Source organism: Pongo abelii, chromosome 20, assembly GCF_028885655.2.
Source record: "Pongo abelii isolate AG06213 chromosome 20, NHGRI_mPonAbe1-v2.0_pri, whole genome shotgun sequence".
Classification (NCBI taxonomy): Eukaryota; Metazoa; Chordata; class Mammalia; order Primates; family Hominidae; genus Pongo; species Pongo abelii.
The window spans coordinates 49,763,652-49,790,536 of NC_072005.2; the positions used below are offsets into that span (position 1 = coordinate 49,763,652).

General features: G+C 50.1%; 1 protein-coding gene and 1 long non-coding RNA gene across 11 annotated transcripts; one reads left to right on the forward strand and one right to left on the reverse strand.

The window, feature by feature from the left end:
* Window positions 1-1,214: 1,214 nt before the first annotated feature.
* On the reverse strand, window positions 1,215-25,307 carry SMG9 (SMG9 nonsense mediated mRNA decay factor). 10 transcript variants are annotated; one of them, XR_008516620.2, is made up of 16 exons: window positions 24,769-25,060; window positions 20,661-20,816; window positions 18,027-18,101; window positions 17,683-17,947; window positions 17,492-17,589; window positions 14,839-14,951; window positions 10,186-10,297; window positions 9,749-9,808; window positions 8,207-8,302; window positions 7,682-7,767; window positions 4,473-4,579; window positions 3,694-3,801; window positions 3,392-3,520; window positions 2,926-3,070; window positions 1,833-2,069; window positions 1,601-1,736 (listed from the first exon to the last, which is right to left on the reverse strand). XR_008516620.2 is itself a non-coding variant. In XM_009232713.4 (15 exons), the coding sequence occupies exons 2-15, from the start codon at window positions 20,808-20,810 to the stop codon at window positions 1,658-1,660; spliced, it is 1,623 nt and encodes a 540-aa protein (XP_009230988.3). In that variant the 5' UTR covers window positions 20,811-20,816; window positions 24,769-25,307; the 3' UTR covers window positions 1,215-1,657. The 10 variants fall into 10 exon arrangements, 9 of the variants coding, with proteins under 9 accessions (XP_009230988.3, XP_009230989.3, XP_054396575.2 ...); XM_009232713.4 differs by lacking the exon at window positions 1,833-2,069 and having other exon boundaries at window positions 1,215-1,736; window positions 24,769-25,307; XM_009232714.4 differs by lacking the exon at window positions 1,833-2,069 and having other exon boundaries at window positions 1,215-1,736; window positions 24,863-25,074.
* Window positions 25,308-25,356: 49 nt separating this feature from the next.
* LOC134760651 (uncharacterized) lies at window positions 25,357-26,385 on the forward strand. The gene is made up of 2 exons (XR_010138498.1): window positions 25,357-25,826; window positions 25,922-26,385. It is a non-coding gene; the product is annotated as an uncharacterized LOC134760651 (long non-coding RNA).
* Window positions 26,386-26,885: the final 500 nt, after the last annotated feature.

Sequence of the window (26,885 nt, forward strand, 5' to 3'; positions counted from 1 at the left end):
GGGCCTCCTGTCTCCCAGGCCTCAGCCCTCTGTAGAGACTGGCATTCTATCCACTTCTGGCCTGACCTTCTCTGGCCCTGCTGAGTGCTTTCTTCACTGACCCCCCACCCCTCCCCACTTCAGTTGTTTCTCAAAAGGCCCCGGATCCCCATGGTATGAAACACCAGGACTGCATGGGATGCTTGAAAGCAGCAGGAAACCAGGGAGACAAATATGTGCCACGGGTGGGGGGTGGTGGGGGAGGGCAATGGATGAACAGACTCAGCCAGCTGGACTGGAGCTGACTGCTTTACTGAACGGTGGATTAATTTGGGGTGGCGAGACCAATTTGGAGACATACTTTGGGAAACCTCAAACTAAGATCATGTACTGTATTTAACTGAGCAGATGAGGGTTGGTACTGTACCAAATTGCAGAGTGGATTTAACTGAGGGTAGGTTCTGGATTTACATTAAAGGTGAGGGTTGCCGTTTCTAAGCAAGAGTAGATGAGGTTTATGAGAGGAAAGCCACTGTATTTAACCAACAGAAGGCACTGTCTGTACGGGTGAGGCATGGTATTTGGAATAAAGGTAAGTACTTACTACATTTAAGGACAAGTTCTGTTTTTTAAACCAAAAGTAGGCATTTTTTTTTTTGAGATGGAGTCTCGCTCTGTTGCCCAAGCTGGAGTGTGCAGCGGCGTGATCTTGGCTCACTGCAACCTCTGCCTCCCCGGTTCAAGCAGTTCTCCCACCTCAGCCTCCCAAGTAGCTAGGATTACAGGCGTGCGCCACCATGCCCAGCTAATTTTTTTTTGTATTTTTAGTAGAGACGGGGTTTCACTATGTTGGCCAGGCTGGTCTCGAACTCCTGACCTCAAGTGATCCGCCTGCCTCAGCCTCCCAAAGTGCTAGGATTATAGACGTGACCCACCGTGCCCAGCCTAGGCATTGTATTTAACTGGGCATTTAACCCAAAGGCAGGTAACTGTCTTTAAGTGAGAGCAGAAGACACAAGGGTAGTTGCTGTACTCAGCTGCACAGTGTATTTTCCCATCCAAAACATACACAGGGGAGGCTTGATGCCACCCCAGGAAACAGAATAACCCCTTCTAGAGACTTCCTTCTTAGCAGAGACTGATCTCCATCTGCCCACAAGGGCTGGGTGTCCAATTTGTCCTGCTTCCCAGAGCTGCATGTTGGGTAGAGGAGTAAGTGGAACATAAGAACAGGCTTGCATGACTGTGTTTATTTGAACCACCAGATCTGCTCCAATAAAGAGCTCTCCAGACCCTGTCTCACCTTACAGGGAAGGGCTTAGAGTCAGGTAAGAGGGGCCTGTTGCTCCTGTCCCTGAAAAAGGAGGTCAAGATGGAGCCCGGACTTCCTGGTGACCATTCAGACTCCTCCCATTGCTTCTCCCTGTAGAGGACGTAGGACGGGCTGCCCCATCTCAGCTTTGGGGTGGGATCGCTCACAGTCACCCCCGGAACAGCCCCCAACTGAGGGTGGGGGGCCTGGCCCTAGACACCTCATGTCTCTGGGCCGGGAAGCCACGATCCCTCATCCATCAGGTCTGCTGCCACTCTCCACCCCAGCGGGGGACGGACATTTGTGCTCCCTCGCAGTACACTGGGGACCAAGGAGGTCCCCTGCATGACATTCCTCTCCTTGGCCTCAGGCCAGCAGGCGGCTGTACTCTGCCAGAGCAGAGGACTTTCTCACCCCGTCCCAGATCCGGGCAGCGTAGTGGAACCTGTGAGGAGGTCAACAGTCAGGGCTGCCTGGCGGGGACTCCCCCAGCCCAGCACCAACCCGGGACAGGTGGAGAAACTGAGGCCCCTTTTATGACCTGAGATGTGACTCTGAGCCTCTTGGAGCCCAATCTCCTCGACTGGGATACAGGCAGGATCATAACAGTGATGGGAGGTGGCCGAACTGTTAAGCGAAGCTGAAGGTTCCAGGTTAAGCGAAGCTGAAGGTTCCAGGGCTTGGACTAAGACCTCAAGTCTCCACCACCTGAACTTCTCTCACTCCGCACAGTGCTGGCTTTGTGGGTGAGGGTTCAGTTTCCACCTCCCTCCAGAGTCTTACGACATAGAAAACATCTAACAGCAGCTGCACAACCCACAATCTTCTCCCTCTCCCCTCTGGGTCCTGGTTTAGACCAATGGCAGGAGCAGAGCTGGGACTCAAAGCTCTGCCCCATCTCTGCCCTACAAGCCCTGAGGGGCTTCCTGCTGCTTTGTCTGCACTCCTGACCCCTTCCAGGCACAGCCAACGGCAAACAGATGTAGGGAGCCAAGTTAGAGAGGCTGCACCCAGTTAGGCTATTTATCTTTCCAATTTTTCTCTTTGAAGTAAGATGAGGAAGACCTGGACTCATTTGCTGAGGGCTCTGGACAAAGAAGTAATGCAAAGTAGGAGCCACAGAGCTAGTGCAGGGCCAAGTGAAAGCAGGGAGACAAAGCCAGAGGCAGGAAACGAGGCAAATGCAGAAGTGTGAACAATGAGACCCTGATGGCTTTCTGGTTCCCATCTGCTGAAGGGCCCTGCTTTCTGTGATCAGGTCCCTGGAATAAATCTTCGTTAAGCTAAATCTGGTCACTGGTCCTACTCCTAGCAATCAAATGACTCCTAGCCACAGATGTGTGGCCTTGCTATGTAACACTTTTCTCCGAGCCTAAATTTCCCCACCAGGAAAACTGGTGACGAGGACCTACATGATGCTAGCTGATTAGGAGGATTCAAAGTCACAGGAAAGAGCATGTTGCCACATGGGTGAGATGCTTACAAGACAGTAGCAATCATCACTGTTCCAGAAAAGGAACCTGAGATCTGGAGAGGAGGGGCTTCACGAGGTCATGCCGATCTAAGGGACACCCCCTTCTCTCTACACCAGGGTGGGGTGCCTCAAATTGACCCCCTCTGCAAAGAGCTCTTACCAGTTCTTCTCGGTGAGGATTGTGTGTGACAGCTGTGGCCGGGCCATGGACATCACTTGGCTCCGGAGCTTGCTCACCAAGGACTGGAAACTGGGGTGGCCACGATACCCAGGCAGCAGGGAGAAGAGTGGGCTGGAACCAGGTCCTGGAAAGTTGGGGCAGGGAGGGTAAGAGGGATAGACTGCCAGGGTCTTTCTCCCAGTTAACAGCATCCTGGGCTTCAAGGAGCACCTGAGAGTTCAGTCCCGGCCGAGCTCTTCCTGTACTTTTATGACTCTGAAACACACTCCTAATAAAGGGTCCACGCACCCCAGGAACAAACCAGGGTCTTCTCTCAGACCAGGTAGGCTCCACACTGCTCCCAAACCAGGGCAACCCATGTTGCCTCCTAGACCAGGGGGTGCTGGGTCTCTCTCTGATCAGGACGGGACTTGTCTCTCCATGAACCTGTTGAAGGTAACTGTACCTGCTCTCGGTGGGTTTTCACTCTCTGCTTCACTGTCCATGAAGGGTACCAGGAATAAGTTGACCTCAGAGTCCAGGAAGTCAGGTGGAAGCCCCGGGAAGACATTGCATTGTAACATGGACAAAGTCCCTGGAGGAGAAAACACTTCAGCCTTCAGGTACCATGTTGTGGGTTTGGGGAGTGGGAATTGTTGACAGTCAAGGCAGGATCAGGAGACTAGTCTGGGGGTAGAGACTGACCCACGGGGTTGGATCAGGAATTAGGAGGCTGACTAGCTTGGGGGGTGATGTGGGAACCCTCACCCTTGTAACGCAGGTGGGAGTGGGCCATGAGCTGGTCAATCATCAGGTGCATCTGCCGCAGCTTCCGAGGACAGAAGTCCTCTCGGCGAGCTTTGTTCTGCAAGAAGACTGAGGGTGGGAAGAGACGGGCCCTGTCAGGCAGACATCGCTTGGCTTCATGGACTCCCCTTTCTCACCCCAAAGACCTGTTGTAACCCCTGAGTTCAGATCACTGTGTAAGTATTTATGTAACTTCACTTCACTTTAGCACCAGGCTTGTGTAGGGCAATGCTGGGGACCCAGAAGTGAGTCAGATCTGATTTCTGCCCCTAGTCTCTTTGAGGCCCTAGTGAGGGATCATAAAATGAACTGGGTCTTTGCAGAAGAGTAGAGCGGAAAAAGGATGAAACAGGCAAAGGAACGGCATGTGCAAAGGCTGGAGGAGGGAGAACAGGTGGACCGGGCCACTCAGATGAACCCAACCTAATACTCACTTCCTGAGTTGGGAGATTCCAGGGACCCAGAAATAGGCAGACCTGGGGCCTGTCCCATTCCCATCACAGAGCCAGACACAGGCTCAAGGGTCATGCCCTCAACTGTCAGGATGGGACCAGGGCAGTGGGAACTTGGGAGGAAGGAGCAGCTAATCCTTTTTGACTTTGCTCCTCACAACTCTCAAAAGTGCTCCACCCAGAACCCCACTCCTTCCCTCTCTCTCCCCACTTCTCTAGCGTGCTCCTGGCTTTCAGCCCCTCATTTTTCCTCCTGCCCACCCCTCCAGTCCCCAGAAAGCCTCTCACCCAGGTGGGGGTAGTACTCGGTGCCTTCATCGGAGCCCGATGAGCTGCTGGACTCATGGCTGGGGGATGGGGTGGAGGGCTTCACCATCTCTGCTGTCTGCAGGAACCTTGGGGTTTGGGGTGAGTGGCTGTTGCTCTTGCACTTGCACCCCAGGTCCCACAGCCTGGGACAGGGGCTTCCTTTGAGATTCTGATGAAAGCTACAGCCATGCTCAGAAAAATACCATATACACACCATGTTTCTCACAATTTCAGAGAATTCAGAGATAATCCTCTCAGATACCAATCCATGGACTTACCAACTGTATAAATTCTTTATGAGCTTACCGTATTTTTTTTTTTTAAAGCCTATTTTTTAGAGCAGTTTTAGGTTCACAGCAAAACTGAGCAGAAAGCACGTAGCGTTCCCACACACCCCCTGCACATGCACAGCCTCCCTGACTATCAACATCTCCAACCTGAATGGTTCATTTAAGACCCATGAAGCTGCACTGACACATCATTATCACCCAAAGTCCCTAGTTTACATCAGGGATCACTCTTGGTGCTGTACATCCTACAGGTTTGGACAAATGTATAATGGTGTGTGTCTGCCATTATAACATCACAAAGAGTAGTTTTACTGCCCTAAAAATCCTCTGTGCTGTCCCTATTCATCCCTCCCTCTCTCCAACCCCTGATTTTTTTACTGTCTCCATACTTCTGCCTTATCCAGACTGTCTGTATAGTTGGAATTACAAGTATATAGCGTTTTCAGATTGGTTTCACTTAATCTGTATCTAATGATCCTCTGTCTTTTTATGGCGAGATAGCTCATTTCTTTTTAGTGCTGAATAATATTCCATTGTCTAGATGTGCCCCTGATTATTTATCCATTCGATTTACTGAAAGACATCTTGGTTGTTTCGAAGTTTTGGCAATTATGGATATAGCTGCTACAAATATCTGTGTGGCCGAGTGTGGTGGCTAACACCTGTAATCTCAGCACTTTGGGGAGCTGAGGCGGGCAGATCACCTGAGGTCAGGAGTTCGAGACCAGCCTGGCCAACATCCCGTTTCACGTGTCTCTACTAAAAATACAAAAAATAGCCGGGCATGGTGGCACACACCTGTAGTCCCAGCTACTTGGGAAGCTGAGGCAGAAGCACTTGAACCCAGGAGGTGGAGGTTGCAGTGAGCCGAGATTGTGCCACTGCACTCCAGCCTGGGTAACAGAGTGAGACTCTGTCTCAAAAAAAAAAAAAAAACAACTGTGTGGTTTTTTAGTGGAATTTTCAGTTTATGTTATTTTAAAATAATTTTTTAAAATAGGTAAGAGTACATAAACCTGTTTTCTAAGGTAAGGGATAATGGGATTGCTAAAATACGGGGACATTCTCCTCACACACACACAAACACACGTACAATCTCAAGGGGCTCCCCTACTCTGAGAAGCCCACCTGTAGACAAGAGCTTAAAAACAAGGCTCTGCCATGTGCCGGCCTGAGTCAATACCCCCATCAGAATGTAAACTCCCCAAGGAGTTTTATCTGTTTTCTCTCTTTTATCTGTTTTGTTCACACCTGTGTCCCTAGTGCCCAGAACAGTGCCTGGCACACCTAGATGTGAATGAATCCCAGATGGTGGTAGGAATGGGTGTTTCAGAATGAAGTCACAGCTTAGCTGCATTAGATCTGGTCAGAACAACCAACTCCCCAGCAAGCCTTTTTTGCTGTTGGCCAGACCCTCAGCTCATCCCTGTCCCCAGGGTTACTAATACAAACACTAAGTTTTCTTCATCAACTGCTTACTATGTAACAGGGACTAAGCTGAATGCTTTAAATTCCTTAACTCACTGAATGTGCACAACATAATTCTGCTGATGAGGAACTGAAGAGGGAAGAGACACATGCCCAGTAAGAGCTAGGATTCAAAGGCACTACCTAGCTCTGAAGGCATCTGCTTCCTAATTCCATTTCTCCCCTCCCTATAAGCTCCTGTCCCTTCCTTCTGCCTGGTCCCTGTGCCCAAAGCTGTTCCCCCCAACACCTCCCAGTGGTCTCCTGGGGCCTGAAGCCAGGAAGAGCCCTTGTGGCCATAGGTTCTGAGCCAGTTTCTTCTGGGGGCATTTCTGGAACCTGTGGCTGCTTCAGGCAGGACTCCTCCCAGGTCCTGCCTCCCTGAATACCAACAGGAGGGCACACGAGCCTGAAGGAGATGAACAGCAAAACTCCACGGACCAGACAAGCCAGCTCCTCATGCTCCTTACTCAGCAAATTTGTAGTAAATATTTACTGTGTGCCAGGCACTGTGTGAGGTGCTGGGGACCTTGCCCTCCTAGGGCTTACATTCGAATGGGGGAGAAAGATCATAAGGAAAGCTACAGTATCCTATTAAGGAGAGGTAAATACAATGAAGGAAAACACAGAAGTGGGGGAGAGTAACAGGGGATGCTAAGTTAGATGGTCAGGGCAGGCCTGAAGTTGACTCGAACGGCACAAGGGCGAGAGTCTGAGGAGATCTGTGGGAAGGGTATTTCCCACTGAGGGAGGCGGAGTGCAGAGGTCCTGGGCTGCAGAAAGAACAGCCATGAGGCCCTGTGGCTTTAATAAAGGGAGTGAGGGCAGGCGCGGTGGCTCACGCCTGTAATTCTGGCACTTTAGGTGGCCGAGGCAGGTGGATCACCTGAGGTGAGGAGTTCAAAACCAGCCTAGCCAACGTGGTGAAACCCATCTCTACTAAAAATGCAACAATTAGCTGGGCATGGTGGTAGGTGCCTGTAATCCCAGCTACTCGGGAGGCTGAGGCAGGAGAATCACTTGAACCTAGGAGATGGAGGCTGCAGTGAGCCGAGATTGTGCCACTGCACTCCAGCCTGGGCGACAGAGTGAGACTCCGTCTCAATAAATAAATAAATAAATAAATAAATAAAAATAAAGGGAGCGAGGGGAGGCAGTGAGAGAAGTCAGCAAGGTGACCAGAGGACAAAGGACTTTGTAAGCCATGCACGGGCAGACTTTGGATTTATTCTGGTAGATATGTAAAGTCAGTGGAGGGCTGCGTGTGTGCACAGTGCTTTGAGGGGGAGGTTAGATGGGAGTGATTTGCTCTAACTTACATTTTAAAAGGGTCCCTCTGGCTGCTGTCCCTTGAGTCAGTGGCTCAAGTCTCTGGGCCTTTGTCTCCTGCCTCATTCCTCCTCCCCACCCTCCAACCCCTCAGCTCCTCACCTGTAGAGACTGAGGTCTGTGAACCAGTCCTGGACAACAATCACCACATGGCAGACCGTGAAAAGGAAGGCAGCAATCTGGAGTGACTGAGGGTGGGGAGGAAGGAAGGGAGGTGAGGACCTCTTTTGCCCAGACTAATCAGGAGTCCCTGATCCCAGGACTCAGTTCAGGAGGCAGCAAGGCAAGGAGGCTTCAAGCAGCTACTGTGTGCCCAGCACTGTGATGGCACTTCCCTTACAGGCCATTCCTAACTCAGGAAAGGTGGGAATTATCACCCCTATTTTACACAGGCAGATGCTGAGGCTTCAAAGGGGTGGGGGTGGGAAATGACTTGCCTGAGGGGCAGAGCCAGGAGTTGAGCCAGTTCTGACTCTCAATGTTGTCCTCTTCCTACAGCCCTTGGGGCAGCCAGGGCTCTTATGAAGCAGAAACTAAGTGGACCACCCATACCCAGCTCTCCAGATCCTGGGAGGATGGGGGTGGGGATGTCAAACCTCAGTCCTGGGCCTGGCTTGGCTCCCTCACCTGCATCTCAACGTAAGTGTGGGGAAGGTTGTACTCTGGAGGCAGTTTACGGTCATTATTGATGAGATGGTCTAGGATAGAAGGGCTCAGGATGGGCTGCAGCAAGGAAGAGAACAGAGTGTCACTCAGATACCTAAGTTTCACACACTCAAGGCAAATACATTGTCTATCTCAGGACAAAACAAGGTCAGAAACAAAGGCAGGCAATTTCTAATTAGAACAGCAAGAGGAAGTTAAAGAAAAAAAACTCAAAGCTGATACACTTTTCCAGCTCCTTTACAAATCACTGCTGCTCGCAAGCACCTCATGCCCAAAGAGAAGAAATCGCTTTGTGCTAATGAATTTTTAACGTTTACTCAAATGAGTCATGTCCCTTAAAGGCTCATTTTGTTGTCAGTTGTTTCATACGCTTTCAAAACTTTGCTAAGATAATTACTTAGGTAAAAAAAAAAAAAAAAAAAATGATTAGTGTGAAAACTGGTGAGAATTTTAAAAACTGCATCAGTATGTACAAGAATCAGTGGTGAGCTCACCGGACTTTTTTTTCTTAAAGGAACATTCAATCAAAAAACTTTAAGAGCTAAATTAAATTAGCTTGATAGTCTACTGGCTTCTTACTGCAGTGAAATTCTTTCAGAAAGGGGCTTTCACAACTGCTCGCTTTCTCAAACTCCAAACATTGAGCAGTGCTCTATTCTGTCTTGTTTAACTTCTGTCCTCCTCTTCACAGGTCTCTGACCCAGACCACAGCTGGTTTGGTTTGTCTCCAGGTCTCCATGGCCCCTGCACAGGGCCTGGCACACAAGGCTCACATCACACTTGTAGATTTTCCACTCTGTGTCATCAATGCCACAGTGACCAGAACTCTGTTCCACCAACTATGAGTGCCAACTAAAGGGCCAGGCCCTGTGCCCCAGCTCTCACCCCCAGAGCCAGGGCTCTGCTCTGAAGAGCTTCAGGCAGGTAGGGAGTGGGAACAGACACGGTGGCAAATCACATGCTATGGTGGGAGGTGCATATGGGCAACAGTGGAAGGGGAGGGCTTCTGAGAGGAGGCCACACCCCAGTGGAGTCTTGAGGAAGAAGAAGGCATTAGCCAGGCAAAAACGCAAGGTGAGAGCCTATTGTACTGATAATGGTATTAATCGCTAAGGGTATTTAGCAACTAACTCCTGTTGGGTGCTGTCATTAGGACTTTACTTGCATCAGTGCACTGAAACCTCATAAAACCCCTATGAGGCAGGCAGTATTGTTTTTCCCACTTAAAACTGAGGAATGAAAATAAATAACTTGACAAGGTCACACAATTCGTTGGTGGTTTCAGGTAAAAACGGGATATGCGAAGTCCAGAAAAGACAGAGATCAGTGTGTGTGTGCTGGGGGTCTGGCGGCTCCTCCAGAGGCGAGGATAGGCAGTCTGAGGGAGGCAAGCCATACCCTCCGAATGCCAGCTTAAGGAATCTGGACTTTGCCTGAGAGCAAGGGAGAAGCCGAGGAAAACTGCCAGGTAAACTAACGACAGTGATGAGCCTGAGCACTAACCTTGTGCCAGGTCCTGGCCAAGCACTTTGCCTGGATTGTTCCACTGAATCCTTGAAACTCCTAAAAGGCTAATAAGTACAGTTATCAACCCTACTTACAGATAAAGAGCTGTGGTTTAAGGGAGTTTAAAACTGAAAGTCACCCAGCTGGTAAGAATTAACAGATAGGATCAGAACACACATTCTCCAGGGCCCACACTTTTCAGCACTATACTAGAAATCCTTTAGGTTACTATGTAGAAGGCGAATGAGATGGCGGCAAAAGTGACAAGAGACTAAGGGCCAAGAAAAGACACAATTTGCCCCAGGGCAGCCAGCATGTCCACGGCTTGACTGGAAGCACATGGAATCCACGCAGGGTTCTGGCTTAACCACATTCCAGGAAGAGGCTCAATGCAGGATGTGGCAGGGTGGGGCAAAGGCAGGCAGGGCTGGCACCTGTGTGTCCAGGAAAACAATCCGTTCTTGGGTAATAAAGAAGTCGATGCCACTGGTCTGGTTGCCCCCTCGTTCCTTCATTTCAGCACTCTGGGCCCGGAAAACATAAGTCCTGTGGAGAGGAGCAGGCAGGGGTGCGTGAGAGCTCTGGTTCTCAGCCTTGGATGCATCCGAAGTGTGACCCTGTGAGCTGAGCATGTGAGCCGTGGTGCCCTGCCTGCTCCCTAAGCTTTCCATCTGTGGCCCATGTCAGGGGGTGGGAGGCGGGGGTAGTGCATGTTTTGAAGCATATGATTTCACTCCTATCCATAACGAGATCCAACAGTTCAATTAATGAAGCCAGTACACTGAGGTGTTGAAGGGCAGAGACTCCGCCAGTCTGCCGGGATTCAGATCCCAGCTCTGCCTCTTCCTGGCTGTGTGGCTTTAGGCACACTCCTTAACCTTTTTCCATCAGTCTCCTCATCTGTAAAACGGGGATAACCACGTGATCAAAACTCTGTGTATTACTGTGAGGTCGGTATGTGCAAAGCCCTTAGAATGCTGCCTGATATATAATGATATATACTTTTAGATGTTAGTTATCAAATAAACCTACCAGATCCCAGGCATTGGAGAGAGAGCACTGAGTGCCCTCCACTCCCACAGTGAGAGGGAGTTTGGGTCTTGTTCCCAGCATCTTCCCCTGTCAGGTGAGTCTCCCTCACTTCTACGTGTGCTGGGTGCTGGGAATATGAGGGCAAAGCAGGCAGAGCTGGGCCGTGCCCTAAACCACTAAGTTCAACTTGGTGACTCTGTGACTTGGGCAAAGTGATTTTACCTTTTGAAATCTGTAAAATCAGGGTAATAGTACCTACCTCTCAAGAGGTAATTTCGATCTCCCCCCATGTTGTCTGACACAAAGCAGGCATCCTTCCACTTTACAAACACTATACGGAAAACCTCCTATTTGCCAGATACCAGGATATAGCAGTGAACAAAAAAGACGAAGTCAGCTTCTGTGAAGCTTCTGGTCTAGTTTACAAATTACCAGAAATCAGTAACTGTGGGTGTTAGAAAGAAGAGGTGTGCAGTGCTCCAAGTGCAGATTGCTTAGTTGGCGGAGCCAGAAAGGGCTGCCCTGGAGAGGGAAATGACAATGCTGAGGGTGAGAGAGAAAGAGGGAGTTAATTGGCACTGGGTGGGGGATGGACGCAGAGGAAGGTTGTATCGGCAGAAGGTAGGTGGCTTGTTGTACCAGGACTCAAAGACCAGCATGGCAAGAGCAGAAAGATGGTGCATGTGGGAGGGGAGGGAGCAAGAAGAGGCTACACAGACCCTTGTGGAGCATGGTAAGGCTTTGGCCTATGAGCCTGGAGAAGCTGCTGGAGAGATGTAAGTAGAGGAGTGACAGGATCAGATCGTGGTTTGAAAGGTCCCCCTTGCTGCTATGTGGTAAGGACCGTAGGGTGGAAAAAGTGGAGATAGGCTTACAAGGCCTAGTGCCAGAGTGCCTCCCTCTGCCTCTCTGGCCTTATCTCCTACCATTCCCCTTCCAAGGTTGCCATGTTCTTCTACACACTATGGGCAAGCTCCCACTTCAGACGCACTGCCCGTGCCAGTCCCTCTCACTGGAATGCTCCTCCCAGCATGCTTTTTCTCAAATGTTCCCCTTAGCAAGGCCTTCCCTCACCATCCTATTTAAAACTACAACCTAGTCTGGGCAACACAGCAAGACCTCATCTCTACAAAAAATAAAAAAAAAATGAAGGGCATGGTGGCTCACACCTGTAATCCCAGAGCTTTGGGAGGCCAAGGTGGGAGGATCACTTGAGGTCAGGAGTTCGAGACCAGCCTGGCCAACATGGTGAAACCCTGTCTCTATTAAAAATACAAAAACTAGCCAGATGTGGTGCTGCACGCCTGCTACTCGGGAGGCTGAGGCAGGAGAATTGCCTAAACCTGGGAGATGGAGGTTGCAATGAGCCAAGATTGAGCCACTGCACTCCACCCTGGGTGACACAGCAACACTTGTCTCAAAAATAAAAAATAAATAAATTAGCCAGGCATGGTGGTACACATATGTAGTCCTAGCTACTCAGAAGGCTGAGGTGAAAGGATCATGTGAGCCCAGTCTGGACAACACAGTGAGATCCTGTCTCTACAAAAAATTAAAATTAAAAAATCAGTTGGGCATGGTGGTACATACCTTTGGTTCCCAGCTACTCATATGGCCGAGGTGGGAGGATGGCTTGGGCCCAGGAGTTCAAGGCTGCAGTGAAGCCATGATCAGGCCACTACACTCCAGCCTGGGTGACAGAGCAAGACCCTCGTCTCTTAAAAAATAGTAATAATTTTTAAAACCTGTAACCTAGGCCCAACATCACCTCCCCATAACCCTTTCCCGTTTTGTTATATTCTAACTTGCCAAATAGTGTGTTTATTTTGTTTACTATCTCCCCTATTAAAATATAAGCCCCGCGAGGGCAGATTTTTTCCAGTTTTGTATACCATTGTATCCCCAGCACCTAGAACAGTGCCTGGAGCATAGTAAGCAATTAATATAGTACTTGTCAAACTGAATTAAATCAGGCAGACCAGACAGAAACCTCTTGGTATCCTCCATGTAAGATAATAATGATTTGGACTAAGGAGGTGGGAGTGAAGGAGGGAAGAAACAGATGAATTAGAAAGAGAATTAGGAGGAAGGCCAGGCACAGTGGCCCACACCTGTAATCCTGACACTTTGGGAGGCCGAGGTGGGCAGATCACCTGTCAGGAGTTCAAGACCAGCCTGGTAAACATGCTGAAACCCCACCTCTACTAAAAATATAAAAATAAGCTGGGCATGGTAGTCCCAGCTACTCGGGAGGCTGAGGCACAAGAATCTGTTGAACCCAGGAGATGGAGATTGTGTTAAGCTGAAATTGTGCCACCGCACTCCAGCCTGGGGGACAGAGCGAGACTGTCTCAAAAAAAAAAAAAGAGAGAGAATTAGGAGGCAAAACCTAGACCTGATGAAAAGAGTTGATACTAAAATCTACCACACCATAGGCTGACGTGGCTCAAAAAGACAAGCTGGGCGACAGGATTCTCTCTACCTCAGGAATCTGAACTGAGACCCATGGGGAAAATTTGCTAGTTGGGGTGAAAAGCTGAAATGGAAAGAATGTTATCTAAGACCTGGAACTATTCCAAAATGGAACCAAACTGAGTCATGAGTGAGCAGAAAACAGGAGGGAGAGAGGCAGAGGAACCTCACAGCTCCAGCTTCATGGGATGTGTATTCGCACAACAGTGGTCTTCACCTTTTCTAGATCTCCATCAGCCCACTCTGAGATCTGATGCAAACTAGGGACCTTTTCCCTAGAAGAAAAGCCTGACTGCAAATGTGTGTAAAATTCTGCATATGGCCAGGGGTGGTGGCTCACACCTGTAATCCCAGCACTTTGAGAGGCAAAAGCGGGAGGATTGCTTGAGCCCAAGAGTTTGAGACCAGCCTGGGCAACAGAGGAAGACGCCATCTCTACCAAAAAAGTTAAAAACTAGCTGGTGTGGTGGCATGCCCCTGTAGTCCCAGCTATTTGGGAGGCTGAAGTGGGAAGATCACTTGAACCTGGGAGGTAGAGGATACAGTGGGCTATAATCGTGCCATTGCACTTGAGCCTGGGTGAAAGAACAGGACACTGTCTCAAAAATAAATAAATAAATAAAATTCTGCATATACTGTTAAGGGATTAATGGACCCCTGACGCTCATCCATGGAGGCCAGGGTAGTATCACCTGCTTTACAAAAAAACAGATCCCTGCATTTTTAGGTAACTTCAACGTGTCTCTGTTCTTCACCACCCCAGTGGCTACTATCCATTTTCATTTCCCATTGTGATTCTTCCTTAATGAGATGTGTATCTCCCCCACTCCCAAATTCCTACCTTTTCCCCTTTCTTTCTCTGCCCCCAGTTTCGGGACCTGTTTCTTAAGTTCTCCCCTCCCCAAAACCTGCTCCTGTGCCCTTATGCTTTATCTTCATAATCACATTCCATCCTTACTCAAGAATGTTGTTCAGGCCAGAGAATCCTCATATCTGATCCTCCCCAGCCTGGAGAAGCAGAGCCATTTTCCCAAGGTGACACAGTAGGACTGAGGCTGGTACAGAAACCACTCTCTGTCTCCAGATCTCTTTCCGCACTCTATTTCTCAGATCGTATCAGCTACCATTCTGTCAGTACTTGCACTATGCCAGGTGCTCGTTAACTTTTGCCTTCTTGATCTTATTTTCTCCTCCAAAAATCTACTTGGACAGGGGATACTGGAAATGAAGTGACCTGCCCAAGGTCAACCAGTTATGTAGCAGGGCTGAGCCTGAGGTGGGCCCAAATCCAAAACCTTAACAACTACATCATCCCACTTCCTGTCTAGGGCCTATACCATTTCCTGGGGCCAGGCAGGAAGGGAGGGAGGGAGGGAGGGAGGAACAGGATTGGATGCCTTGGAGCTACACAGATTTAGTCCAGCCCATTATCATCCTCATCTCATGAAGACACTGAGGCCTATGGAAGAAAAGCAACTTTCCAAAGTCCTTTGGTAACACCACTTACAACACCCAAGCCCACCTTGCCCCTGCCCCCGGTGGGTGCCCACCTCCCTCCCGCACCCTACCTGATAGCCCCTCACCTCTGGTCCTCCTCTGGAGTGTTGGCTGACAACAACGACATGACCATGGACTTGCCTGTCCCCTGGAGGCCCAGGACACCAACCACCAACACATCAGTCTGATCCAACAGGTACTGTGGGAAAATACATAAATAAGACTCTGACAAGTCTGTCAGTTGCTGGAGCTGGAATGAGAGGGGGCACTCCAGAGACCCTTGTGGCTCCCCCACCTGTCTTATCATATATGAAGAGAAACTCCTATAGTCCCAACCCCTTCAACTAGGCATAGGAACTCTGTTCCGTGTCATGGTAGGATTATGTGAAATGTTTTAGACACAAAGAACAGTGTCCGTGAGAACTCTGAAGTAGAAAAGAGCCTAGCATGGTCAAGAAGCTAAAAGGAAGTCAGTGTGGCTGAACACAGCGGGAAAAAGGGAAGTCTGATCTTGGAGAAGTCAAAGTGAGAGTCACAGGAACAGAAGGGCAGGTTGGAGAAGATAGGACTCGGCCACTGAGGGCTACTGGCACAGATTCCTGGCAAACCTGAGAAAGCACATAAAAGGGAGTGGTGTGCAAACAGGAGCCACCTAGGCTTTCGTCTGTGTGTGTTTTTTTTTTTTTTTTACATTCATATGCTGTTGTCTGTGGGATTTAAGAGCCCCTCTGGAAATTACTGAGACCAACTCTGGGCCACCAGCTCTGCTTTCACCACCAGGGGGTGTAAGAGACACTCCCCAAGGAAAACAGCTATGTCCTGAACTCTGGCTGTGGCTGCTGCTCCTTAGAATTACCATAAAATTTTGTTTTGTTGTTTTTTAAAAGCGAATCCTATAGGCCAGGTGTGGTGGCCCACGCCTGTAATCCCAGAACTTTATGAGGCCAAGGCAGGAGGATCGCTTGAGGCCAGGAGTTCAACACCAGCCTGGCCAACATGGTGAAACCTCGTCTCTACCAAAAATACAAAACCTGGTTGGGTGCAGTGGCTCACACCTGTAATCCCAGCACTTTGGGAGGCCGAGGCAGGCGGATCACCTGAGGTCGGGAGTTAGAGACCAGCCTGACCAACATGGAGAAACCCCATCTCTACTAAAAATACAAAATTAGTTGGGTGTGGTGGTACATGCCTGTAATCCCAGCTACTTGGAAGGCCGAGGCAGGAGAATTGCTTGAACCCGGGAGGCGGAGGTTGCGGTGAGCCGAGATTGTGCCGCTGCACTCCAGCCTGGGCAACAGGAGTGAAATTCCATCTCAAAAAAACAAAAAAAACCAACTATCTGCATGTGATGTCGCACACTTGTGGTCCCAGCTACCTGGGAAGCTGACGCTGGAGAACTGCTTGAACCTGGGAGGTAGAGGTTGCAGTGAGCCGAGATGGTGCCACTGCACTCCAGCCTAGGCAACAGAGCGAGACCGTCTCCGAAGTAAATAAAGCAAATCCCGGGCCCAATCAGATTTAACGTGCTTTAACACATTAAAGCAGAATATCTAGGGATGCCCTGTTCAATAAGTAGGCATTGATCATACATGGCTATTTAAATTAAGTAAGATTAAACAACATTAAAAATTCTGTTTGGTTGTACTAGCCACATTTCAAGCGCTCTAAAGCCGCATCTGGGGATAGTGGCTACCATACTGGACAGATAGTTCAAATACGTATGATCTTCATCACTGCAGAAACTTTTCCTTAATAGTGCCGAAGGGTAGGGCTTGGTTCTTTTGTTGTTGTTGTTTGTCTTTTTAAAGCTCCCCAGTTAATTCCAATGTGAGAGTGGACATAGAAGTGGCAGGGGCAAGGCAATAAATGGACTTGAGGCTGTGCTAATAAGTCCAGGCTGCTGGGTAGGAGAGGTGACACCTCTGGGAGAATCTGAGCAGGGGTGTGACAGGTCTGGGGAGAAAAAGTGGAAGAGGGGACACAACGTCTGGGAGACTGGTGGTATGTATGATGATCTAGGAATGTGAGGTCTGAACTAGAGCAGGGGGTGCTGGGACGGATGGGGGCACTTTGGGGGAGTGACATTCAAAACAGTTAACACTGAGACGGCGTGGGTTTCTTGTTCTTTTTTTTTTTTAATGAGACAGGGTCTCACTCTGTTGTCGTGGCTGGAGTGCAATGTCATGATCACAGCTCTCTGCAGCCTTGACCTCCTGGACTCAAGCGATCCTCTTACCTCAGCCTCCTGAGTGGCCTGGATGCCTGCCACCATGCCTGGCTAATTTTTAAATTTTTGGTAGAAATGGAGTATTCCTATGTTGCCCAGGCTGGTTTTGAACTCCTGGGCTTAGGTGATTCTCCTACCTTGGCCTCCCAAAGTGCTGGGATTACAGGCATGAGCCACCAGCAAGGGTTTCAACCAAATAAGAAGGGTACTGGGGCAGGGTCCAAGAGACTCCCCTGCTGTGGATGGCACGGGAGATCCCAGGGATCCTGGGGTGGTAGTGAGAGTACCTCTTTACCAATCAGTACCAAAGCAGTTCGGTATTTTACCAACTAGCAAGCACAGCTGAGCTAGTTGAAATTCCGCTCTGGTTAGGTGAGAATGTTCTGATTCCACCCCCTCTCACTGCTGTAAGTTGCCTGAAAACCCTCCAGTCTGGTGTTGCCTACAAAGAGGTGGAGGATCAGAGGATGCAGGACGTGCGGAAGCTCAGGCAGGGCGGGACCCCTCGGTACCTCGATGGCACTGTCACACCAATTCATCTGGTCATCCACCAACTTGATGCTGTGCTTCATGCGCTCTGGGGGCAGTAGTTTGGCCTGACCCACGACAGCTGGAGATTGGAGAAAGCAGGAGACAGAGGATGCAGTGAGGATCTGTGAGGAGATGCCAGTTCCCAACCCGGTCCTGCCCCGCCCCAACTCACGGTCCATGGCTGCTGGTGCGGCAGTGCCCATGCCCCGGTTCTGGATCTGGTACACAGGCTGTGTGGGTCTCTGCCCTTCCTTCTCCCCCTTGGGTGGCGCCGGGGCTGCAGGGGGTGGTGGGGCGGTGCCCTCAGGGGTAGAGGCACCTGTACCGGCCACAGGTCCCTTCCCCTCCTCCCGCGGCTTCATGAGAACGATGGGCTTCTCCAGAGCGGCCAGCGCAGGCGGGGCAGCAGCGGCTGTTGGAGGTGGTGGCTGTTTTGACTGCGGAGGTAAAAAAAATCCATCAATGGGGGCAATCCCTTCCCTAACGGCTCCCCCTCCTCCCTCCTTCTCTGCTCACCCGCTCTGCTGGAGGTTTTGAGAGGATAATGGGGGTTTTCTGCATGACGGAAGTGCTTGTCTCTTCGCTGGCATCCTGTGGGGAGGGAGGGCAGTTACTCACGAATGGCTCACTGGCTCTCCTGGACATTCCAGATCTTTATGTACCATGAACTATTCTAAATGCCGAAATATATTAACTACCTTGATCCTACTAACAGCCCGGTGAGATAGATACTATTATTACCCCCACTTTACAGATGAAGAAAATGAAGCCTAGAAAGGTGAAGCAGATTGCCCAAAGTCACAAAGCCCAGGCAGCCTGGCTGCAGAACCAAATCCTCAAGCATTCTGCTCAGCTGCCTCTGCGAGGCAACAAGCCCAGGAGGAAAGGAACTAGGAGCTAGACAGGTCTGGGTGCAAACCTGGTCCCGTCCCGTGTTGGCTGTGTGAACTTGAATAAGGACCCACCCTCGCCACCTTCACTTATGCCTCATTTTCCCATCTGTGAGTGGGTATGGGAATTCCTTCCTCACAGATTATTATGAGGATGAAAGGAGATAGAACTCATCAAGTGTCTAGCGTGGCACCTAACACATGGCAGGTGCTCACTATGTGAGAGCTGCTGGTGGCACTTGCTATCCTGATCACCTCTGCCTCAGCGCCCTCCTGCTCTGGCAAAGCTGGCAGGCTGATCCCACGCCTTGACCTCTTCATGCCTCCCCAACTCACCCTCAGTCTGCTGAAGAGGGGAGAAATTTGAGTCTGAGTCCCGTTCTTTCTCTAGTTCCTTGAGTAACCTCAGGAGAGTCTTGACCCCTAACTGCGTCTGTTTTTTCATCAATATACTGAGGACACTTACTTAAACCCTGCTCACTTCACTGGCTTACGGTGAAGAACAAACAAAAAGACGAAGTGAAAGTGCTTCAAAAAGAAGTTTCAAGGGAAAAACTACAGGAGGAGAGGCTGTGGACTTCCAGGAGGCTAGGAAGGGGGAGATGATACAGGCTGAGTATCTCTTATCTCAGATGCCTGGGACCAGAAGTGTTCTGAATTTGGGATTTTTTTGAACTTTGGAATATTTGCGTATTTACTGGTTGAGCACCCCAAATCCATCTGCAAGGCTCCAATAAACATTTCCCTTAAATGTCATGTTGGTGCTCAAAACATTTGAAATTCTGGAGCACTTCGGATATTCAGTCTGTACCTGGGATGAACGCCGTGAGGGTAGAGAGAAGACACACAGATATAACCAGGAGGCAGAATGTAAAGCACTGGTGCCTGACTAGCACAGAGGAAGCAGGGGAGAGGCGAGAGAGGCATTCAGGATAAGGCCCAATGGGCTGTCACTGATATGGGAGAAAAAAATGGGAAGAGGAAAAATGGCAGAAAGATGCTGAGGTCAGCAGGGGGCACAGAGGATAAGAAGCCCATGGGTGTGACAGGAGGCTACCAGGGCGCGGTAGCACATTTAGAGACAAAGATGAGATTTAGGAGTTGCTTGTTCAGGGATTAAACCTGACGGTGTGGAGGGATAACATTCCCCAGGAGAACATTATGTGGAAAGAAGAGAGACTACATGTTCTCATTTAAGCTGTGGCCCAAGAGAAGGAGCAAGTAAGAGCCCAGCTCACTGTGAATAAACTATTCTTCGTGTTTGTACAGTTTTATAGCTCAGAAGCTGGCCCCAATTGTTACCTACTTCCACCCTAACAGACATCTCTGAGGTGGACAGGGCCCTAGAGAAAAAAGCCCAGGGGGCAGGTTCTGGCAGTGAGTCACCTAAGTACAGGAGGGGAGTGAGGGAGGGCCTGGGCACAAGCTGATCCCTCCTGATTCCCAGCCCAGGGCGCTCTCTACAGCAGGCAGAGTGGTGCTATATGTGAGACTAAGCTGGACCAGGATCTGAGTCCTGGACCCAAAATTTATTGACTCTGATTTTGGAAAAGTCCCTTCACCTCTGGGGCTCATTTTCCTCATTAGTGAAAATCAGATCTATCATAGAATCTACTTCATGGGGTACCTATAAGGGTTAAGAAGACCCAAAGGATATAAAGGACTTTGCACAGTGCAAGCACAGTGTAGGCTGCTCAGTAAAAAGAGTAACAGTTGTTGTTATTATGACATGACTCTTTAAAACACAAGCTATGGCACCTCTCAGCTCAAACTCTCCAATGCCAATTTCACTCAGTGAAATACAAAGTTCTTTCCAAGGCCTACCAGGTCCTACATGATCTGGCCCCAGTTACCTGACTTCATCTCCTATCTCTCTCCCTCCTTCCTCATCGATTGCAGCCATCCTGACCTCCTATGGCTACTCCTTGAACACGCCAGATATGGGCCACCTCAAGGCCTTTGCGCTTGCTGTTCTTTCTGTCTGGAATGCTCTTCATCTCAGATGTTGGCATGGCTTATTCTCTCATCTCCTTCAAGTCTCCGCTAAAAAGTCACCTCTTCAGAGAGACCTTCTCCAACCATGTTATCTAGAACAGTCTCCTTTATCACTCTCCACCTTCTTTATCCATGAGGGCGGTAGGTTTTGTGTACAGATATATCCCCGGCATCTGGATTAGTGCCTGGCACATGGCAGGTGCTCAATAAACATTTGTGGAACCAAATGGATACATGAATGCTGCTCCTGGGTCCAGACACTCACCCGTCTCTCTCTTTCCCATGGTGCAATGTAGTCCCTCTCCCGACCACCAGGCCCAGAGAGATTCTGGGGGCCACCAGAGCCAGGCTCCTTCCACCGTCGCCGCCGCTCTATCCCATAGAGTCCAGGCTGACTGTGTCCAGACTCAGACATGGCCACCTACGGAGGGAATGAGGGGATTTCAGGATGACAGAGTCTCTTCCTACTCTACTTGGCATATCCTAGACTATATGAAGTCCCTTCTTTTTTTTTTTTTGGAGATGGAGTCTCTCTGTCGCCCAGGCTGGAGTACAGTGGCCTGATCTTGGCTCACTGCAACCTCTGCCTCCCGGGTTCAAGCGATTCTTCTGTCTCAGCCTCCCAAGTAGCTGGGATTACAGGCACCCACCACCATGCCTGGCTAATTTTTGTATTTTTAGTAGAGATGGGGTTTCACCATGTTGGCCAGGCTGGTCTCGAACTCCTGACCTCTGGTGATGCACCTACCTTGGCCTCCCCAAGTGCTGGGATTACAGATCTGAGCCACTGTGCCCAACCAAGGCTCTTCCTTTCTTCTTTTTTCTGAGACGGAGTTTTGCTCTTGTCGCCCAGGCTGGCATGCAATGGCGCGATCTTGGCTCACTGCAGCCTCCACCTCACAGATTCAAGCAATTCTCCTGACTCAGTCTCCTGAGTAGCTGGGATTACAGGTACCCGCCACCACGCCCGACTAATTTTTTTTGTATTTTTAGTAGAGATGGGGTTTCACCATGTTGGCCAGGCTGGTCTCGAACTCCTGACCTCAGGCAATCCGCCTGCCTCAGCCTCCCAAAGGGCTGGGATCACAGGCGTGAGCCACCGTGCCCGGCCAAGGCCCTTCCTTTCAACAGAGCTCTGGGCCTGTGGTAGCAACTACAAGCCGGCTCCCAACATCCACTCCTGACTTCTTCCAAAAAAGTAAAACCCTCAGTTCTGAGCTAGGTACATGGCTATCCAGAACAAACTTCTCATCCTTGTTTGCAGTTAGGTGTGGCCATGTGAGTAAGTACTTTCTGGCTATGGTATGACACTAGAAGTGTGGCTTGGCAGCTTCCAGAAACTTCCCTTCACAGACTCTGGCACATGCCTTTTGCCCCTTCCTCCCAGTGACAGGAATGTGGGTGTGGAGGCTGGAGCTCAAGCAGCTATCCTGGGCTGTAAGGCAATTTAATGGAAGGTACAATAAAACAAGACACAAGGTTGGGGGGGTTCCACGTTAACCTTGAATTGCCTACTTCGAGAGGCAGTGAAAAACAAACACACGTCTATCTCTTACTTGCGGCCAAAACTATTCCCAACTATTAAAATGCTCCAACATAAATAAACTCACAGAGGCAAGTTCACATAAAAATAGGATATTCTCCTTACCAAAATGCAGCAAGGCATTTGCTTACAAACCAGCAATGTGATCCTCAGTCCAACAGCTACTCTTGATTAGCCATTACTAGCGTATGTCATGGTGGGGCTCCAGCCACTTACTAGTGTACATCATGGTGGGGTTCCAACACTCAAGGGCCTATTTTCACCTGGTATCCCACTACATTTCAGTGTCTGTCTGTCTTCCGTTCCTGACGGTCTGCCTGTCTTCCATTCCTGACGGTCTGCCTTCCCTCACAGTGAATTTCATTTCAAGGTGTCTCCAGTGTTTATTCTATTTGAGATGTTATATAATGTCTGGCTACCTATGCAACCCACTCTCCACCATTTCAGTATCTGTTTACAGGTCCTTAGAGAGTTTTCCCGGCTGTTCACACATCAGTCTAGGGTGGTATTTGACTACTTAACTGTTTGTAGAACTCAATGGGGCTATCCGCTCAAGCTCAGAAGTCAGGCTGACAAAGTGTGGCCTAGGGGTCAAATCTGGTCTGCCTTCTGTTTTTGTAAATAGAAAGTTTTATCGGAACATGGCCACATCCATCAATTTAGAAACTGTCTGTGGCTGCCTTCTTGATGCAATGGCAGAGCTGAGACAGACAATACAGTCTGCAGGGCCTAAAATAATTACTCTCTGGCCTTAACAGAAAGTTTTACTGAATGGCCGAGTATGGTGGCTCACACCTGTAATCCTGACACTTTGGGAGGCCGAGACAGGAGGACTGCTTGAGCCCAGGATTTCGAGACCAGCTTGGGCAACATAGCAAGATCCTGTCTCTATAAAACATTTAAAAAAGAAAAAAGTAGCTGGGCGTGGTGACATGCACCTGTAGTCCCAGCTACTTGGGAGGCTGAGGTGGTGGGATGACTTGAGCCTGGGAGGTCAAGGCTGCCATGATCATGCTGCACCACTGCACTCTAGCCTGGGTAACAAAGCAAGACCCTGCCTCAAAAAAAAAAAAAAAAAAAAAAGCAGAACCCTGTCTCAAAAAAAAAAGTTTGCTGACCCTTGCTTAGTTTGGAAGTATCTGTTAAATCCCTCCATGAATCCTCCCCCGCCCCACCTCATAATGACATAAACAGGTCCCTCCGAGACTCTCCAGAATGGAAGGGTCTGTTTATAAGATGTAGTCATAATTTTGCTAGCCAGACAAGTGGCTTGTCTAGCTCCTCTCTTACTGTGCTACATGACCTCTCCCCCAGCCACAAGCCAGGTTGAAGGCTGCTTTCCTAGACAGAGGAGGACAAGGGCCTGTTTACAGATGCTTAGGGAAAATGACTCATTCAATACTGAAATGACTGCTTAGTCTGGGATGGAGATTCTCCCCAGAATCTGAGACTCCTCCCTCCCTTGCAATTAAGTGTCTTTACACATTATTCTGAAATCTACCCAGTGCTTAAGTACTTGTCTTCATGCCTCAATTGGGATTCCGCCCAGCCCTGAAGTTTCTGTTTACCGGCCTATGAGGATGCCCTTTCCTGTGCAAAGTAAGCGCCCCTGTGTGAATGCTTTGCTTTTCTTTTTTTTTTTTTTTTTTTTTTTTGAGACAGTCTTGCTCTGTTGCCCAGGCTGGAGTGCAGTGGCGCGATCTCAGCTCACTGCAGCCTCTGCCTCCTGGGTTCAGGCAATTCTCCTGCCTCAGCCTCCCGAGTAGGTGGGATTACAGGTGCATACCACCAGGCCGGGCTAAGTTTTGCATTTTCAGTAGAGACGGGGTTTCGCCATGTTGGCCAGGCTGGTCTCGAACTCCTGGCCTCAAGTGATTCGCTGGCCTCGGTCTCCCAAAGTGATGGGATTCCCCGGGTGAGCCACGGCACCTGGCCTCCCTGTGCCCTTTATTCTGGGAGCTTCCACAGTATCTGAATGTGGGGAGTTCCTCGGAACTTAAGAGACCACCTAAGCCAGGTGTGGAGGATACAGTGAGCCGAGATCGTGCCACTGCACTCCAGCCTGGGCGACAGAGCGAGAATCTTGTCTCAAAGAAAAAAAAAAAAAAAAAGCCCACCCACATGCAAGCTGGGGACTTCCAATGCTGTTTCCGAGCTCCTTTGGGGGATTCCCTCCAAAGTTAGGAAAGCTGGTCTATTTAAGTGTCTACTGATGGACTTCTAGGGTGACTTCCCGAAAATTAACAATCGAATTTACATATTTTGGGGGAGTGTCTCCTCAGTACTTAGGCATCGCTTCACACACTCCCTTCGGGGATCTCCCAGAACCTCACTATTTGCAAATATTTGGGGAGATTCTCCCGATTCCTGAGTATGTAAGCCCACTTCGTGGGACACTCCCCACCCCAGAACTGTAGTCGATTTGCACATTTTCCTAAGGACTCCCTAGGATTTAAACTTCTCTCTACGGGGTTCTAGAAGGGGGTCTCCCCCGGATTTAGGCATTGATTTACAAAGCTTCCCTCGGGGAACCCAACTCAAGTTTCTCGTTACACGTTATTGGGGCGGCCTCCCCAGTACTTGACGGGCAGTTTGCACGCTCTACTTGGATCTCGCAGAGCAGAAGTTTCTCATTTACACGTTATTTCCGTCCCCCGCCCCCATTCCTGCCAACCCTGTATCGAATTGACGGTCGCCGGCCCCCTACTCAGTGCCGCACCCCCGCCGGACGTCCCAGCGACCTTTCGATGGCCAAGGCGGGGGCGGGGACTGCCGGCGCGCCCCGCCCCCCGCCGGTTCGGAGCCTCGCGCGGGCTCGCGGCCCCCTTACCTAAGGCGGCTGCTGATTGGTTCTCGGGGCGCGGTGTGCGCTCTCCCGTGACGGGAGTCGGGTGGGGGCGGGGAAGCTGACCCAAGCCACCCACCTGTAAATGGCGTCTGGGGCCCAGGAACGTGGGAAAGAGAGAAAATGGGCACTCCCCACTCCGAAACCGGCCTGGCGTCCGGGTTGCGGCCCCTAAGGAAAGCTGGCCCGAAGGAGGAAGAGGAGGAAGAGTTAACGCTGGGCCAAGCTGAGATCAGTTCCCTCAGGCGGCTGGTCCTGCGCATGCGCTGAGGGCTGGACGCACAAGAACTGAAAGCGCGCGCTGGGCTGAGCATGCGTGGATGGAGGCGGTCGGCTTCAGCACGCATGCGGGTTCCGGAGGGGGAGGCGGGAGGACGCCGCGGCTCTGACTCCATGCGCGTGCGCGCGGTTGGGGGGTTGAGGGTGGGGAGATGAGAAGGGAAATGGATACGCCGAGGAGCGGGCAGGAGGGAGGGCGGCCCGGATCTGGGGTTCGAGTTGTGCCTCTTCAGTGATGTTGGCGGGATGCAGTGGGGTGGGGCGACAGGGAGGAATTTCACTGTTCTGGGCTGAGTGTCAAGAACACATGAATGAATCAGACTTGGCGTGCGCCCTGGAAGACACCCCGGCCTGTGGAGAGACTGCCAGGGCCTCAAATCACTTAGGAAAGGGCGCGGGTCCGGTTGGACCTTGAAGGACAGGCAGGCGAGGGCACTCCAGGGAACAGCTAAGCAAAGGCGGCGAAGACCCCGGGGGAGAAGTCTAGACTGGCTTGGATTCAGGGTCCCCCCGGGTGGGAGGTGAGGCAGCAGAATGGGCAGGTCAGACCCTGAAGGGTCTCCAGTGTCAGTTTTATTCTTAAGGCCTGGGAGATGCAGAATAGTCCGAGAGAGAACTATGTTTAAAACCCTCGAAGGCTGCGTTGGAGGAGGGAATCCGCTCCAGGGTCGAAAATTTAAACGCCCGTGGGCGGAGTCTTGTGCGCGCCAAAGAGGAACATTGGGCGAGGGGCGCGGCCTGGAGAGCGCATGCGCAGTCGGAAGGTTCGGAGGTTCCCCAGTGGGCAGAGTGGGTGAATGGGAAGGTTCTAGCTTTTTATTTGAAATTTTATTTATTTTTATTTTATTTATTTATTTAGAGACGGAGTCTCGCCCTGTCACCCAGGCTGGCGTGCAGTGGCAAGATCTCGGATCACTGCAGTCTCCACCTCCTGAAATTCAAGCGATTCTCCTGCCTCAGCCTCCCGAGTAGCTGGGATTACAGGCGCCCACCATGCCTGGCTTATTTTTTGTATTTTTAGTAGAGACTGGGTTTTGCCATGTTGGCCAGGCTGGTCTCGAACTCCTGACCTCAAGTGATCCGCCCGCCTTGGCCTCCCAAAGTGCTAGGATGACAGGCGTGAGCCACCGTGGCTGGTCTAAAAAAATGTTTTTAAAATTATATTTGAACAGGTATTACATGTACATAAATAATTCAAACCTCTATGGCTGTATACAATAAAAGTAAGTCTCCACCTCTGGTTCCCATTTTCCTTTCCTAAAGCACTGGTTCCCGGTTTCCTTCTGGAGCTACTGTTATAATAAAGCATTGGAGTTAAGAGCATGTATTGAGTTCATATAATTAGCGGCTGACCTTGACCAAGTGACTTAATACTCTCTACTTCTACGTCCCTGTTTGTGAATTGGGTGTGGTATAACCTTACAACATTGCCGCCAGCATTAAATCGGTGAGAGTGCATAGAACAGTGCCTGTTGCCTAATAGCACTGTGTGTTGTCACTGTATTATTTTGTGTTCTACCATGATGATAGTTGTAGATTCTGAGCAGCCCTCTCCCCTCCAGGCCTCATCCCTACTGCCATTGTCCCAGTACCAGTACCAGGTGGAGCCACCTCTCCAGGCTGCCACAGGTAGAAACACCAGTCACCCAGAATGACTTGAGTCCACTGTTGATGGATTCTGGGGAGAGATTCTGGGTGTTTGATAAAGATACACATGACAGGCCATCTCTGTATTATGTCTATCAGTGTCCAATTTTACTTCTTCAGCTCAGGCCATATCTGAATTTCTCAACCCCAGATCACTCACGATTGCCAGTTTCACA